The sequence below is a fragment of the Phragmites australis genome, chromosome 5, assembly GCF_958298935.1.
Source record: "Phragmites australis chromosome 5, lpPhrAust1.1, whole genome shotgun sequence".
In the NCBI taxonomy this organism is placed as follows: Eukaryota; Viridiplantae; Streptophyta; class Magnoliopsida; order Poales; family Poaceae; genus Phragmites; species Phragmites australis.
In genome coordinates, this window is record NC_084925.1 from 43,146,066 (window position 1) to 43,163,904 (window position 17,839).

Here is a 17,839-nt window from a genome sequence, read left to right on the forward strand (position 1 = left end):
AACGCCAGCGCGCGCGAGCGCTTGGGTTCGCTCACGCCGCCCCGCCCCGCCCCGCTCCAGTTTCCGCCTCCATTTTTTGTTGGCTCCACCGCGGCGCGTCTCGAGTCTCGACTCACAAAACCCACGCTCCCATCCCTTTCTCCCCAAACCCTCTTCGACGCTCCCCGGACCCCGGCTCCCGCGGGCGAACTGGGAAAGGCGGCCGTCTCGCGGCGAGGTTTGCGCTCCAAACCCTAATCCCCCCCTCTCCGCCCCACGGCCTCACACTTGCGGTCTTTTGGTTGGCGAGTGCGCCCGCGCTTGCGGAGGGAGGATCCCTCTAGATTTCCCGTGTTTCGGTATACTTTCATCTGGAACGCTTGATTCGTCCCGGGTTGCCGCCGTGCTAGATTGAACCCTCTGGGTAAATTGTTGTTGCGGCCTTTTTTCGTCAAGAGTTACGCTCGGAGCTGGGGATCCAACGCTTCTTTCGCTCTAATTTCTAGGGTTTAATGGTATTCTCTTTCTTTTCTGAATGCTGTGGCAACGCCCGTGATTACACCAAATACACATTTTGATCTTTGGTTTCTCTTGGGCGGGATTGGGAGGATTCTATATCAGGAAACCCTCGATTTCTTTTATGTTTGTATCTGGCATGCGAGACCGCTTTGATTTTCTCAAAATGCCCAATTAGCTCCCTGTACGCATACTCGTTTTGCCTCCTGCATAGACCAGATCCAGTTGTTTTCACAATCCGCAAAACCTATCTCTTTGTTTGAGTCCTCAACATGCTGCTGGAGTTACACTTCTACTGTTACCTCAGCTCAATGTGAATATGTTGCTTACTGCGTCTTTCGTTTGTGGATTAACCAGCACATTTGGGTCCAAGGTTTGTGGTGGGGATTTGCTCTTAATATAGCTAATTGCTGAGGATCTCAGACATTGTAATGACTGAAAACACCCATGGTAGTGGTCGCCGTGCATTGGGGGACTTGACAAATGTCCTTTGCAAGCGACCAGCCCAAACAGATTTGGAGAAAAGTTCAGGTGGGATTAAGATTAGACGGCTCGAAAAGGGCATTGGGCCTAGGAAAGAGTTTGATGAAAATGAAAAAAACAGTGGTAGAGGGAAAGGAATTGTATTTGGGCATTTGTTTGATGGTGTTGCCAAAGAGAATTTTGAAAGGCCCTCAGTTTTTCGTGGCACAAAGGTTCAGCACATGGCCGCTGAGGCAGCTGGACTGCTATCCAAGGAGGCCAGTGAGTTGAGGAACCGTAGTGCAATGGATTCTTCTGATCTCAGTGATAAGGAGCAGGATTCTTCACTGGAATCTGGAAGTGACTGTGATGATGATGATGATGATGAGATGGATGGTGAATTGCTGGGTCATTTTGGCAGCTCAGAGCTAGTTAATAAAATGGCAGCTAATGACGGTGAGTGCCTGATTCAAGAGGAGATAGCTGGATCATCAGGAAATCAGAAACCTCTGTCTTCATTGGACTTTACAACTGGTGGTGACATGCCAAGTTCCAGTGTTCAGCATGCTTCAATGAGAACTGGTGGCATGGAAGAAGCTGTTGCCACAAAGTCTTGTGCTTGCTCTTTCTGTCTTAAGGGTATGTTTACGTGCATTTCTTTCTTTGATGTATCTGCTTATGCCATCATGATGGCATGTGAATATACACCTTACTTACGTATCCTTGTCCCCCAAATAGCTAGTTTTATGTGGACTGATCTCCATTACCAGGATGCAAGAAGCCGGCTTTCTGGTATGACTGCAAATTCAACTCCTTTTATGTTCTTCATAAGAGAAAGTATAAGAAATTGTTGATTCTATCTATTTCATTGACTACTGATCATTTTACTGATGTTGATTCATCTTTGCCAATTCCTTAGTTTTGAGGAAAAGCGTAAAGTTTGCTAGGTCGTTGGAGGCAAAAAACATAGGAAATGAATATGCTGCCAATGTGGCCAGATACAACTCAAAACGAGCTGTGGAGATGGAGTTCGAACTATCTCAACAACAGAGATCACTCTTACTTTATACTGAGAATGTCCTTGTTCGTGAGTCTACACAGCTTGTGAGTTGTTTATCCATCTTTCACCCTCCTTGCTTAGTAAAAAATTATGTGTTGTGCGCATCTGTGTTCTTGGCAGTTGGCAGTTGCCATCAATGTGCGTCTGTGGTTATATGAAAAAAAAGAAGTCTGGCACAGTTTGGTCAACATGCATAAATCTGTTTTGCATGTGTTGATGAAGCTGGATTACTGGAAGATTAATTGCTTTTGCGAGAATGGTTTTTAATGATTTAAATTTATGTGGTCTGTATCTTGGGTATTTGAATCATTTTATTTGGGGCTTAGACAATAGGCAAATAAGTTCCTCCCCACAAATTTATTTTTTGATCAGCTAACAAAGCATAACTATTTTGTAAGATGGGTGTACTAGCTCAATACTTGAAAGTAACTATCCTGGCTGGCATCTTTAGGGGTAACTAAAGAGTTAGTGCTTTTAGCAATCTTGTGTTATTTACTTCATGGTGTCTGTTGCCATTTGTCTTAACTCCTGTACCCATGAAATCATATTTGCTATCATTGTTCAAAGTTGGGCAAGTGGTAGGGCATGCTACTTAGCAACTTTTTTATCTGCAATCTTTGTTTCCTGAACTATTCTATAAGATGGGAGTACTATCTACTATGCGATTTTTTTATCTACTGTATTTGTTTCCCGAACATGGCACTTGGTAGTAAGTTACTTGATAACTGTTGTTTAAATAAGTGATGTGAGAAGCTGGTCTTAGTCTTTGAAATGGAGTTGTGCAAAACAACGCTTGTTTGCATGAATAGTTAATACCTATTTCTGTGCTTGGGTATACTACTAGAGTGTTTGTTTAGGTCCTATTTGGTTGCTCTAAGCACAAATCTTTAAAGAGCCATTTTCGTTTGCATGAATAGTTAATACCTATTTCTGTGCTTGGGTATACTACTAGAGTGTTTGTTTAGGTCCTATTTGGTTGCTCTAAGCACAAATCTTTAAAGAGCCATTTTCATTATGGGGATTTCTGCTGGAATTTGTGACAGTGCCAATGTAATTGCATGTTTAGTAGTAAAAAGATTGCCCCTTTTTTTCCAGAAGGCTAGGTTTTGAACTTTTGATTGATTAGCCCCATAAGGTGGAGGTTGGTCAACGCGTCCATTCTGATTTCAGCCATGTTGTGAGAGATATATGTGGGTTTGTTGAAAGAAATTGAGCAACTGGCACCACTGTTTTGGTCAGATTGTCAATCCCGGTCATTTTTCCATCCACGGAAGAGTCCCTGATTCTTTTTGTTGCACTAATGTTTAAAGTCTTCAATGATTGCTAGACATACTTGTAACTTAGCTTCAAGTTAACTCAGCCTGTTTGGAAAATCTAGCTTAAATAGTTTTTGTTATTAATAAATAAAATAGTAACGAGTATTTGAATTGTGTAAACTAGATTATGTTGCATTCAGAACCTTGCGTGTGACATGCTTGCATGACAGTGTTCCATACTCTTCTTTTGGTATAAGATCATCTTATACTTATGTTTATTACATTCCGCAATGTATGTCTGTAACAACACTTCCCTTATTTCCTTGGTTAATTGCATTTTGAATACATGATTGTGTCCTAAATATTCAAAGTTTCTTTTATTCAGCATTCAGCTTTTATGAAGTTAAAGGAATTGAGAGAGAACTGTAAGACAGATCTTGAGACGACCGGCAATTCTTCGTTGGGAAAATGAGTTCTGAATGGTTGCGCTGTTGAACTGTTTGTTTCCCTGAGACTTAGTAAGAGCAGCTGGCTCGGTTTGAATCAAGATGTGTACTGAGATTGGTTGTCAACTTAGGAAGTATGGCGGTTATTGTCAATTAGGGACTTTGGCTGTAGTGATTACTCCTATCTATCTAAAAGCATTGTCCAGCATGATGAGCAGAGGACATGCTGATGTAAAAATCTCCATGGGAAGTTAGGAACTGTATGTTTTCTCATTGAGACATGAGTCTCTTCACTTGTACCTGGCAGTGTGCGTTGCTTCATATGAAAATGTTTTCTGATCTCCAAACAAAAGGTAAAATTATGCGTTTCCAGCATGCTGGTGATTTTTGTAGTGCATGAAATTGCATTTATGATAATTGTTCTATTCGTCTTTTGGGTTTCCCGCACTAGTCTACTTGAGCCTGATATTTCAGTGACAGTTGTTTTTTTAGAGTTTGTGCACTGGTTGTCTGCAGTTACCGATTGCAACTATGCACTATCCTTGTATAGTTGTGACCTGTATGTGTTGGAAGGATCTATAACATTGTGCACATCGTGTTTAATTTTTTGGGGTTGTCTGGAATTACAAGACCTGTCATCGGTGCCTGACTACATACATATTCGTGCAAATGCTCCCAATCATGTGAAATGTGGCGGTTTTGATCGACATTGATAGCAGACATGCTGCTGTTCATCTGGGCCATGTCAATGAGCACCGAACAGCATACTCGGCAACCATTTTCGGGTGATGGGGGGCAATTCTGCAACAGGTCTTCACCCAAGATATCATTTGCCAGGACCATAGTGGTTACAAAAGAACACCAAACTAATATATGGTACATCAAAGATTCATTAAAGAGTAACACGCATCAAGCAAAATGCGAAAAAGGCGTCCTCGTGCTGTACCATGCTGTACCTTCTCGCGTCTCGCTCATATCTCCCATTAAATGAGCAGATAAGTGACCGAAACGGCCTAACATGCTGAGGCAATGAAGCATATCTCTGCCTTCTTGCGATGTGGCGCATTGGCATCTTGCAACGAACTGGCCATGCCAAGCCTACACGACGTTGTGAGCTAGTGCTCTGTGGCGTCCATGCCAAGTTATCCATGTCAGTGCAGGAATGGCCCAGCAACGGAATTGGCAAATCCTCTCGCCCAACACGCCGAGTGGCCACTAGTCACGCTTCACAGCACATCGGAGTGGAAGCCTGGAGCTGAAGGTTACAAGCTCACACTCTGTCAATGTCACTAGCTCTAAGTCTCAATCATGATCTTGCCACAATTCACGTCCATAAGCAAGAGTGCCACTTGCCAGCTCAACAGCATTTTTCTGGGGAGATAGTGGGTGGTAAAAGGGGAGATCTGCCTGCCACTTCGCCTTTTCTCCGCGAACATTACTTTCAGAGCATCAGCTAATCAATGGCACAAAACTAGTTTAAGCAACCGGGCCCTGAATGTGTGTTCCTCTGGTATTTGGTTGCAGACACGGCCCCCAAAATCCTCACCAATTTTTGACCTCGGACCAGAAATCCACATAATCCATTGCCAACTCACACCTGATTTCATGCTACCTTTTAGCAATTCATTTTTACATAAGCTTTTCTTCTTATGCGATTGCCTGCCAATTTAGTAGTACAAAAAACATTGTAAAGGAGCCAAATTATGCAGCCTTCCGGCCCAGGCAGATCTCACTTGATTACGAGTAAATAATTTTTCAGAGTAAAATCAAGCACAGCTCCGAACATGTCGAGCTCGACACTCCTCCAAAAAAGCGGCGAAAAACTTAATGTAGCTTTGAGTTCTGAAGATTAAAGGGACCCGAATACGATAGATGCACGAATATAATGGCTCACGAGCAATCATGGACGGATCGGAGTCGAGTGCGCATGCGTGCATGGCGACATAGCTGGAGGACAGGTGTTTTCTCGGCGTCATATATGATTAACAGCAGCAGCGCATGTGCAGCTGCTAGTTGTACATTGTCCTCATTTCTGGAGTATGTTGCGGATGCACAGTTTCTAGATCCACGAATAACAGCGTTATCCAAATGCATGTATACAAGAAAACAAATGCCCAATTAGCCGATCTGTTGAGTGCACTAGCACTACTGCTGGTAGACTACGGACCAGACAAATGTAGAGTTCCCTTACCTGTCAGTGCGCCAAGATATTTGTAAGAATTCATGTAACAGAGTTTTTCGTTTCTACAAATTTCCGAAGATTTTGATGGTGTGTTAAGCTTAGCATGAAGGAATTAGTACAGTCAATGGTAAAATTTGGCGCCAAAAGTGAGTCAACAAGTACCGGTAAACGCTTACCGCGCGTACGATTCGGTTCGTCAAATTAACCCGTCGCAGGTCGAACTGAAGTTCTTTATGGTTTGCCCCCAAATTAACTAACAGTCGTCAATCCAGACCTAATTTTTTTAACAATGGCTCACAAACTACATGGTCTTCAGAAGAAAAGGGATGTACAACGAGGGCTTGAGCCCCGTGGAATCTTACCAACGTGCTCCATGCACGTCCACAGTCCGGACCTAATCACCACCTAACTCGATCACTTTGCCTCGATGGTTATTCTTTTCAGCGGCAAACAGATCAGTAATGGCACGAAAGTTCTGCAGCCCCATTGTGGCCTAAACTCTTCGTCTCCTCGCCGACACTGAAGTACTGAACTTGCTATTCTATATTTCTATCCACTTCGTCACCGGGCCACAAATCATCCTGCCAGCACTGTACTGCGATATGGGATCATAACCACCTAAGCTACCATATCTTTTTTCTAAAAGAAAATGTTCAGCACAAAAGGAGATCATCGTGCGATTCTTGGCTGCGTCACTTGTTTCGCTCTGGACCTCAGCTTGCAAGTCCACTTCTTACGCATGCGTTTTCCAAGTTCACAGCCTTCGATCGTCTTCAGTTCCTGGACGCCATATCGCTGCTGAAGATCTTGCTTGTTCTCGACCGCTTTTCCGAAAACAGGTCCTGCTTTGAACGTTGAAGGTTTGAAGTTTGAACACACAATGCCAATCCGCCATCACTAACTCTTACCAGGTTCCAACAGTGACACCCCCTGCTGCCTGCTCTTATTGTCGTCCTCCTCCCTTCCGTCAAGATCTTGCAGCAGCTTCCTGTTTGCCGGTGCCATCTTGATCCACATCTTTGGTGTTGACCTGCGAGGCACACTGAACAGCTTGAAGAGGAGATGATCGAGCAACTGCATCCACCACTGCACCAGGAAGCTCACACTGAACACGTCGCGTCAAGCACTGTCGCGGTCTGGCATTTGTTGCCGTGGACTCATGTGGCCATGCCAACGCGATGGGCCACGGAGGCTCGCCGGCCACCAAAACGGCAGTAATCTTTACATGGGTGGCGACTACAGGTTTTGTACACACGTTATTTACTACATTTCTGCAACTGAATTTGGGCGTCAAGTACAGAGACTGGCCGTAGTAGTTTGCTAGTCATGCACAGCCGTAGGTTTGTTTTGTCCAGTCCTGGCGACGATCATGCGAAGTTCTGTCGCAAAAAAAGAAGTCAGATGTGAAATTTATCGCTAGGTCGATGTGCTGCATTTGAGCCTCTCTGCAACGGTAGACTCTGCCTAGCTCCCCGAGACTGTCGCGTTACGTTAGGCATAGGACTAGTTCCGGTCCAAACACCTGGAGTCATGGCGGGAACCGCACGGCCGCGCGACCACCGGCGCCGCCACGGCGAGGCATGCGTCGCCGCTTGGTCCCCGAGACTGTCGCGTTACGTTAGGCATAGGACTAGTTCCGGTCCAAACACTTGAGTCATGGCGGGAACCGCACGGCCGCCGCGACCACCAGCGCCGCCACGGCGAGGCATGCGTCGCCGCTTGGTCTCCCTGGCTAGCTTATCACGGGAGCTAGTCCGGTCAGACGCGGAAGACAACCAGGCACGCGTACGCCATCGCCCATCACGTTTCTTACGGCATCCGTGAAGAAACAGATGCACGCTTGCCCCCAATCCATCGATGGGCGGCATGTTTTGCAAGCATTCGTTCCACTGCGAGCTACTCACTAGATAGAACGACCACGATGCGTCGTGCATGGAGAACCAACCTTTTTTCGTAGATCTGAATCACGTAATTCTTCGTGAGAATGGGGATCGTGCTCTCTTTGCGTTGTTTGCATGGCTCGTTTCTTCCACTTTTCTTTCGGAAATGCATGGCTGGATTTTTAGCGTGCCGTTTAAGGAAAGGTTGACTCTGTTATGCACGGTGAACGCATATTTTCTGGGAAGGAAAGGTGGCTAGTTTCTCATAATTTGTCAAGTAATGAAGTAAAGATATATGCACTACCACTAAACTACGGACCACAACTGCACATGCCAATTGTACTGGTTACACTAACGTCGTGTCAACGCACAATAGTAACATATTTCTCCCGCAATGAAATCCTAAAGAGTCACTCATGCACGGAGACGTGCCGCGTAAGCGATTCGTGGAGAGGACAACTCGAACCTTCTAGTCGCGCCGGCCTCCTATGGAGGGATAAGGATTTATGGATGAATTTAGAAGGATTTGGATCCTATAGAGATTTTTCCTGTGTGGTCCTTTGGAAAAAAAAGGACTGAACATCTTATAATCCTATGAAATTACTATGGCATACCTCATTTTATAGGTATTTTGAAGAAACTTTCCTTCATATCTATCTCTCCAAATTGCAATGTTTCTCCAGTGTTGGATCTAAATGCTCAATTGATATTCTGAATTCGTGTAGTATTTGCATGTGTCAGGCAACTCCAATCTTGTATTCTTCATATCCCTGCATTTTGATAATTCTACGTTTTGTAGAGGCTCTAATTAGGACACCCCTGATTAAGGATGGCAATCCAACTTGCAGGATCAGGTACCGCACACGACAGGCACATGCACGGGTATGATTTTTTGTCGACGTGGGTCGGGTACCCGCGAAGCATCGAGTCAGATACGAGTTTTAAAATATGCACACTGGTACCCACTGGTATACCTGATATATAATGTTAGTTCAATCAATCTACTATCCATTACTAACCCTAGTCCAACCCAATACCCCATCGGACCACTCCTACCCCATCCAGCGATCCAACCTCACCCGGCCACCCCCATCCCCATCCCCCTGGTGCGGCTGTGCCCCTCCCCCAGCCGTTCGCCTGCTCTTGCTATCGCCAGCAACCTGTGCACGCTGTCGCCGCCCACCCACACCTGTCATTGCCGCTCACCCGCGCCCCTTCCCCAGCCAACCACGTTGCTAGCTTGCGTTCGCTGCCACATGGCCAGTAGCTGCACAAGCCGCCTGCTCGCGCCTCTCCCCCAGCTACCATCGCTGCTCGCCCGCATCACCGCCCACTCGCGCGCGCCATCGCTACCCACCCCCCTTTCCCCAGCTGACCACCGTCGCCAATTCGTGTCCCGCCCCCATCTGGCCGGCCACCATATAGGCCGCCCGCCCACACCTCGCTGCCATCCCCCACCCGCCTGTCGTCGCTTGCCCGCGCTTCATCGTCGTTGACTGCCTGCGCCCATCCCCCAGCTGGCCACTACTGTTGTATTGCGTGATCAAATCGGTACCCGCAGGCAACCCAACGGCTTTTGGATACCTGACGCGTACATGCACGGGTATAAAAATTTGCCCATCACTCTTCATGGTTGCGGGTCGGGTCAGATGATTCGGGTGACAGGTCAGGTACGAATTTGCTTTGCCCATACCCGATCTGACCTGTTACCATCTCTGCTTCCGATGCAAGCAATGTCTATGCCTTTAACATCATTTAGACATAAGTACAGATATAACTCTCACAATATATAGTGTCTAGTAGTGTGTTCAATCAATAACTATAATATACTCTCTCCTATCAGAAATGTATGTTGTTTAGAATATTGACATGGTCTACAAGGTGAAACTTTGACTAGTAGTTTCTATGAATAATGTGATATTTCAAATAAAATGATTTTAAAATAGTTTTCATGATGAATCTAGTAACATAAATCTTATGTTATAAATCTTTACATATCAATGGTTAGGACTAACAAAGTTTTACCAGTAAGAATCCTAAAACAACATATATTTCTTATCAGAGGAAGTAGAATCTAGTTTTATACATTATAGTTTATCCCAACACATTGTTTTACCTATGCATTTCTTCTTTGTTTGTGCGCTCAAGCTCTAATGCATTTATTAGCTATGTCTTCTTGTTGGATTTTGTGTCTAGCTTAGGTCACTCCCAACACTAGTTTCTTAGACATTATTTAGGTGTCTATCTAAGCAAAAATATGATGTGATAAGTAATTTAAAGATAAAAGAGAATGAGCTTATTTTTTATTAAAAAAAACTAGCTCTTTGAGCAATCCTAGATAATTGTGACACAACAAATTACTTTGTGAGACATAGAAAACTAACAAGACATGTGCATCTATTGAAAACTTATTTCTTAACATCAATTTTTTATTCTCCCTCTTCTCTTAGATATCACCTAAGAAATAAAACATTAGGAGTGACCTTATTAGACACTAGCTTCTTCTCTCTATACCTTTGATTACATGCCATATTATCCTTTTTGTCCTAGATGAACATCTAATTAACACTTATGACATTAGCGTTGGGAGTGACCTAGACAAGATAATTAACATAAAAGGTTTCCTAGCGTGTCTCTCCCACATACCACCTCCCATTTACTGCATGGCATGCAAGAGATCCTAAAGACCCACTCATGCACGGTGATATATGGCACATGTGGGTTGGTGAAGACATTAATTCACTATGTAAGGAAATAGTAAATGAGACATCACATTAGTAATAGCTACTCAACACACGTCACTAATGTTCTATTAGTGATGGGTCTAATAAAAACATGTCACTAATGTGTCTTCTGATTGAGACTAGATATAAAATTGTTATTAATAAGTGGTCATTAGTGACGGGTCGTAACATGATCTATCACTAATGATAATAGTGACGGGTCAAGTTGTGACCCGTCACTAATGATAAGATCATCAGTGATAGGTCATCTTAGACCGGTTATTAGTAACATGTAAAATTGTGACCCGTCACTAATGACTAGATCATCAATGACGGGTTGTCCTAAATCAGTCATTAATGACGAGTCAAATTATAACCTATCACTAATGATTCACTCATCAGTGACATGTCATCCTATGTCAATCATTAGTGACATGTCAACTTGTAATCTGTCATTAATGATAGTATTCGCAAATATTTTTTATTTTTTATTTTTTCTTATTTTTTCTCACCTCAGTAGCATTAGAATACGAAATCTGACAAAATTAGTCATTAGTGATGTATCATGGTTACGACGCGTTACTAATGAACTTTGGCAAAGAGGTGGTAAGTAGCTACACACGCGAGGGAGGATATCGTGAGTTCGATTTTTATGTAACGTAAACTTGAAAACAATGTGAAAAAAATATGATTTGTGAGGCATATGTCATTAATATTTAGTGAATAGTGACGAATTACGATTACGATCCATCATTAATGACTGAAATTTAGTAACATATCACAGTTATGATCCATCATTAATAATCTCAATAGTGACGAGTCATCACCCGTCACTAATTAATAATCTATCATTAGTGACATGATAAAAGTGACGGGTACATGATCCGTCACTAATATCTATTATCATCTATCACCAATGATTTTTTTCACGTAGAGATCCAAACATTGTAATCGCGTTGGCCTCATATGAAAGGATATTTAGACGTGTCCATATGACAAGATAATCACCATTGAGAGGTTTCCAGCGTGTCTCTTCCACTTACCAACTCCCATTTACTACATGGCATGTAAGAGATCCCAAAAGTCCACTCATGCATGGAGACGTGTCGCGTACAAGGTTGGTGGAGAGGTAAATTCAAATGTTCGACTCGCTCTGGCCTCGAATGGAAGGCTAATTAGGTGTGGCCATATGGCTAGTAATCACCATTAAGAGGTTTCCTAGCGTGCCTCTCCCACCTACGTGTCCCATTTACTGAAAGGAGTTGGAAATGGAACCGAACGCACTGGCCTTTCATGGTAGGAGATTATTTCATTTTACATTGCATTTTTTGAGAGGCCTATAAGAAGACGAGACATCTCCATGTTATTAGACAACACACAACAGAACAGCCTCTTTGTTTTTGCCCTACATTCCTTAGTGTTGCGCCGCCTTGGTTACTCCAAAGCTATCGTCGCTCGAGAACATGTACGGGTTGGGTGGATCAGGTTTTTAAGAAGTGCTTTCGTGACTGCTCATTGTGAATCTGCATCGCATCGTCATCTACGTACGCTTCGTGTCTAGATCACCAGATTTGACACTACAACAACCGTGGAAGGAGCATTGATCTGTATGTCCGTAGGTATGGTTTACGTAATGTTTGTACGGTTTAGGATGGAAGTTCAAATGATTAGATCTAATATACTTGCGGCTATATTTTTATAATTGCTTTAGTAATTACAGTAATCACTAAAGTGTGATTATTTCTTTTGTATAAAAAGTTGAAATACCTCCGTTGAGATTAACTTAGACTTAAAATCACAACAATTATCTCCAAGATACGGTAACAGAGCAGATGCCACTTTGGAAGCAGAATTACAGACAACGGCACATCTTAGATGGATAGGGGCAAAAATGGCAACACGCAAGGACAATGACCTGCACTCCCAGTAGACACCAGCCCACACTTCCGTGCATCGCGTCGCGTCTTTTGCCTGATAAATACCCCCACCAAGCTCGCACCCTTACTTGGCGCAGTGACACACCGACAAGGAGCCATGGGACGCCGCGCGCGCTTCGCCCTCCACGTCGTCCCTTCGGCAGCGGCAGCGGCTGCGCTGGCGCTCCTGCAGCTGCTGGCGTGGTGGTCACATGTCGCCGTCGCGTCCGACCCGCCCTTCACCTGCGGCGCCGGCGCGCCGCCCAACATACCGTTCTGCGACGTGCGGCTGCCCGTCGACCGGCGCGCGGACGACCTCGTCTCGCGGATGACGGTGGACGAGAAGATCTCGCAGCTCGGGGACCAGTCCCCGGCCATCGCCCGGCTCGGCGTGCCGGCGTACAAGTGGTGGTCCGAGGCGCTGCACGGGGTGTCCAACGCCGGCCGCGGCATCCACCTCGACGGCCCGCTCCGCGCGGCCACCAGCTTCCCGCAGGTCATCCTCACCGCCGCGTCCTTCAACCCGCACCTCTGGTACCGCATCGGCCAGGTACGTACCGTCGGCGCGCAGCGCATGCACGACCTGATACTCTTCCACTCCCTTGAGTTGGTGTGAATTGAAATGAGCATTGCTGCTTGACAACTGATTAAATGACCGGTACGTGTTCACTGTTCAGTGCTTGATTAGCACGCACCCAGATGGGTCATCTTCTAAATTGCTAAAATGTGAGGTACTCCAGCATGTAGAGTAGAGGGTGGCATGAGAAATGAAGAACAAGAACAGGGCATTTCTGTAAGAAACTGCAAACGTGGCGTGCTCTCGCACCTAATTTCACCAACCTGGTGTACCACCTTTTGAACGCATACTCGTACGAACGTGGTAGGTACATGCAGCTTTACAGCTCTTGTTTATTCATTTTGTCAAACGAAAAATTAGGTGCATATCGTTGCAAAAGTATGCAAGGCGATTCAGCTCGTGCAACTTCTTCGGGCTGAGAAATTCACAACAAACGTAGTACTACTCGTAGTTTCTGGTTTTTTTTAGACTTTAAAGAAACGTAGTTTCTGAACTTCAGGTAAGAACTAAGAACAAGCTGAACAAAATGGGAGATCGGTAAGCAGAGACATTAGAGGTAGCCTCTGCAAAACCTGTGCAAGATTTCAGAGCAGAGACTGATGGTGCCTCATTCGTGCAACGGGCAGGTGATCGGCGTCGAGGCGAGGGCGGTGTACAACAACGGTCAGGCCGAGGGGCTCACCTTCTGGGCGCCAAACATCAACATCTTCAGGGACCCGCGGTGGGGCAGGGGCCAGGAGACCCCCGGCGAGGACCCGACGATGACCGGCAAGTATGCCGCCGTCTTCGTCAGGGGCGTGCAGGGCTACGGCATCGCCGGCGCCGTCAAATCAACGGACCTCGAGGCCTCCGCCTGCTGCAAGCACTTCACCGCCTACGACCTCGAGAACTGGAAGGGAATCACCCGATACGTCTTCGACGCAAAGGTGCCAAGAACTGCTGACCGATTCGATTCCCGGTTCAAGACTTCAAGTTCAAGGGCAGTTTCATTACGCTTGGCTGGCCTGAAACTCTGAACAAATTCAAAATCTTTCTTCAGGTGACGGCACAGGATCTGGAGGACACGTTCAACCCTCCGTTCAAGAGCTGCGTCGAAGATGGCCACGCCAGTGGCATCATGTGCTCCTACAACCGCGTCAATGGCGTGCCAACGTGCGCCGATTACAACCTCCTCTCCCAAACTGCAAGGAAGGATTGGGGATTTTACGGGTGAGACTGCTGCAAGATTTGGTGAAAAGGTGCTACGAGAGTGGCATATATCCACCTCTGGGAATTTTCAGAACCTATCATGGAACTCCTGAAACTTGCTGAAATTATTCTTTTCCTTGGCACAGATGGCTAGATGGGAAGCTTTGCTGACACTTCCACGTTTTTTCTTGTCCTGACCAGATATATCACTTCGGACTGCGACGCTGTGGCGATCATCCATGACGCACAAGGATATGCCAAGACAGCAGAAGATGCAGTTGCAGATGTCCTCAAGGCTGGTATGAGCTCAATACTCTAGCTATTCACAATACATAGTCATAAATACATCCTGGGATTAAGATGGATGAATCCACAACGTATCATATCTGAACACTTCAAGTTAAAATCACTCACATGAAACTCTTGTGCAATTTGGACATGCATCGAAAATAAAAGGTTATCATTCTTGGACAATGTAACGAAGGATATGAAAAAAGGTTAGGTGACTGAACTTTAACCAAAAGTTGATTTGGCTCTCACTAGCTCCTCATACAGCTATCTGTTTTGCTGATCCGAGCAACTGAATCCGCTAGAAATAATTCATAGCATGACGAAGACCATGATATCATAAGAATCCAGGTGTCGTAGAAAAAGACCACATGAGCATGTAAGAGTTCTGCTAGTCTTTAGATGACAGAAGGGCTCAAATCAGCAATGACAGTGAGAGTGAGATGAGGCCCAAATCAGCAAAAACCAATAATGCAGCAGTACCAACAAATTTCCACGGAGTTGGCAAATCTTATGTGAAACAATAAATGCCATGTCCAAAATAATTCAGAAAATGTGTTTGAGCCTTTTGCAACCTGAAAAACTTTCAGGAATGGACGTGAATTGTGGCAGCTACGTGCAGCAACACGCTGCCTCTGCGCTCCAGCAAGGGAAGATCACAGAGCAAGACATCAACAGAGCCCTCCACAACCTCTTCGCCGTCAGAATGAGGCTGGGGCTCTTCAACGGCAACCCGAGATACAACCGGTATGGCAACATCGGCCCAGACCAGGTCTGCACACGGGAGCACCAAAACCTCGCTCTGGAAGCGGCGCAGGACGGCATCGTCTTGCTGAAGAACGACGCCAACGCTCTTCCTCTGTCCAAATCTAAAGTCTCATCCCTTGCTGTCATCGGATTCAACGCCAATGACGCCACGAGGCTGCTCGGAAACTACTTCGGCCCTCCCTGCATATCAGTGACCCCTCTTCAGGTGCTGCAAGGCTACGTGAAGGACACGAGGTTCGTCGCCGGCTGCAACTCGGCCGCCTGCAACGTGTCGTCGATCCCCGAAGCGGTCCAGGTGGCAAGTTCGGTGGACTACGTCGTCTTGTTCATGGGGTTGGATCAGGATCAGGAGAGGGAGGAGGTTGATCGGCTGGACCTGACGCTCCCGGGAATGCAGCAGAGCCTCATCGAAAGCGTCGCGAAAGCGGCGAACAAACCGGTGATCTTGGTGCTGCTGTGCGGTGGCCCGGTGGATGTGAGCTTCGCAAAGACTAACCCCAAGATTGGGGCCATCCTGTGGGCTGGTTACCCGGGCGAGGCTGGCGGCATTGCCATTGCCCAAGTCCTCTTCGGAGAGCACAACCCTGGTGAGATTCCTTCCGCTTTCTCTGAATTATTCTTGCAAATTAAACCAGCTGCTGACACTGCTGATCTTCTTCATCAGGTGGAAGGCTGCCAGTGACGTGGTATCCACAAGATTTCACAAGAGTGCCCATGACGGACATGCGGATGCGCGCCGACCCAGCCACAGGATACCCTGGCCGGACATACCGCTTCTACCGCGGCCCAACCGTCTTCAACTTCGGCTACGGCCTCAGCTACTCCAAGTACTCCCATCAGTTCGTCACGAAGGGCACGAAGCCGCCTTCCACGAGCAGCATCGCCGGCCTGAAGGCGCTGGAGACAGCGGCAGCCGGCACGGTGAGCTACGACGTGGAGGAGATCGGGTCCGAGACGTGCGACCGGCTCAAGTTCCCGGCGCTCGTGAGGGTGCAGAACCACGGGCCCATGGACGGCAAGCACCCGGTGCTGCTGTTCCTGCGCTGGCCCAACGCGACGGACGGCAGCGGCAGGCCGGCCAGCCAGCTGATCGGGTTCCGGAGCCTGCACCTGAAGGCGACGCAGACGGCCCACGTGGAGTTCGAAGTGAGCCCCTGCAAGCACTTCAGCAGGGCGACGGAGGGCGGCAAGAAGGTGATCGATCAGGGGTCGCACTTCATGATGGTCGGCGAGGATGAGTTCGAGATGAGCTTCATGGCTTGATCCGTTGGCTTGAAGCTGCAATGTAGCCTTGCTTCGTTTCCAAAGAATTGCTCTCTAACTTATTTCAAGGAGAAAGGGGTAATTTAAGCATGATTACGGAACTGCTGATGCTAGATGCTCATTGATAAATCAATCTGCCCATAGCTTCAGAGTTGTTCTTGTTCTCTTCGATCGAACTATTATTATCGGGGATAGCGATAAATCAGAGGTCGACGTAATACGCAGGGAAAAGAAATCTCAATAAACCTCGAAAAAAAAAGGCCGGGAGAAAAACCTCGATCAAATAATTGGGCTAAACCTGAATCTGTTCACGAGCTAACTATCTGGATGATTCTGAGTTTCCAGTCAGAATAGGAAACTATTGCACGGGGACTATTGCACGGGGACCGTGTTGCAAACAATGCAACACAAGAGACCAACGAATCTAGCTGTACACCTCGACTCCAAGAGATGCAGACATGCACCGCATGTTCTGACATCCGGGCCTATGGAGTACGATGCGGGGGCATATCAATATCCCTCACCAGATTCGTCTGCCGCAAAGCTGAGTTGAGCCGAGCAATTCGCCAGCAAGATAGATTCTGCGCAACGCGTCGCTGCGGCAAGGCGGACATGCGTCCATCCACCACCCGCTGGCGCAACACGAGACTTTGCGCCGCGCCGAGCTCCAGTTCTCTCCGCTATAGTTGGTTCCAACGGTCATCCCTTTCTTTATTTTTCTGTTATCTAACAAAAAAAATCTTTAAAATTTAAATAATTTATCTATTTTAACTATACATTCTTATCTATTTTCAATCTCCTATAGCTACAAATATATAGAAATCTAGATAGAACAAGATAGGGGTGAGTTTTGGCTCCACACACCTTTGCCCTCATGTCCCAGCCTTATCCCGCTCTGCCTTGAGATTAGGTGAATTTTTTTTCCTATTCCACTCTATAGAGTCCCGATTTTGACTCGTCCTGCTCCGTCTAAAATCGTTAAAAACTCTAGATCAAATTTAATTAGTAGATAACGGCTACAATAATATACAAATCAATAAAAAACTATATCTAAAATTCACATACATAGCTACAATAATTACATACATGTATTATTTTACTAAAAATTTTATTACAAAATGATAATAAACTCACTAAACATGTGTAACATATACTCCGAAACATGACATATCTTGCCCTACTACCACTCCGCTCTAATCAGTACTTCGTCCACTATAACTTGGCGGATATATGATCCGAGCCCGTAAGAACAGCTCGGCACTTCGCCACGATCCTAATAATGTAGCGTGGGCCCGCCTCAGCACCCACCCTCTAAATTACTCCACGTGAGAGCGT

At 46.0% G+C, this 17,839-nt stretch overlaps 2 protein-coding genes across 2 annotated transcripts; both read left to right on the forward strand.

Annotated features, from left to right (window-relative positions):
* On the forward strand, positions 1-4,117 carry LOC133919836 (uncharacterized). The gene is made up of 5 exons (XM_062364369.1): positions 1-217; positions 853-1,596; positions 1,696-1,749; positions 1,877-2,061; positions 3,659-4,117. Exons 2-5 carry the CDS (start codon positions 927-929, stop codon positions 3,743-3,745), a joined length of 996 nt encoding a protein of 331 aa, XP_062220353.1. The 5' UTR covers positions 1-217; positions 853-926; the 3' UTR covers positions 3,746-4,117.
* Positions 4,118-12,499: 8,382 nt separating this feature from the next.
* On the forward strand, positions 12,500-16,594 carry LOC133919837 (probable beta-D-xylosidase 7). Its single transcript, XM_062364370.1, has 6 exons — positions 12,500-12,970; positions 13,624-13,923; positions 14,037-14,206; positions 14,387-14,484; positions 15,064-15,828; positions 15,906-16,594. The coding sequence occupies exons 1-6, from the start codon at positions 12,539-12,541 to the stop codon at positions 16,502-16,504; spliced, it is 2,364 nt and encodes a 787-aa protein (XP_062220354.1). The 5' UTR covers positions 12,500-12,538; the 3' UTR covers positions 16,505-16,594.
* Positions 16,595-17,839: the final 1,245 nt, after the last annotated feature.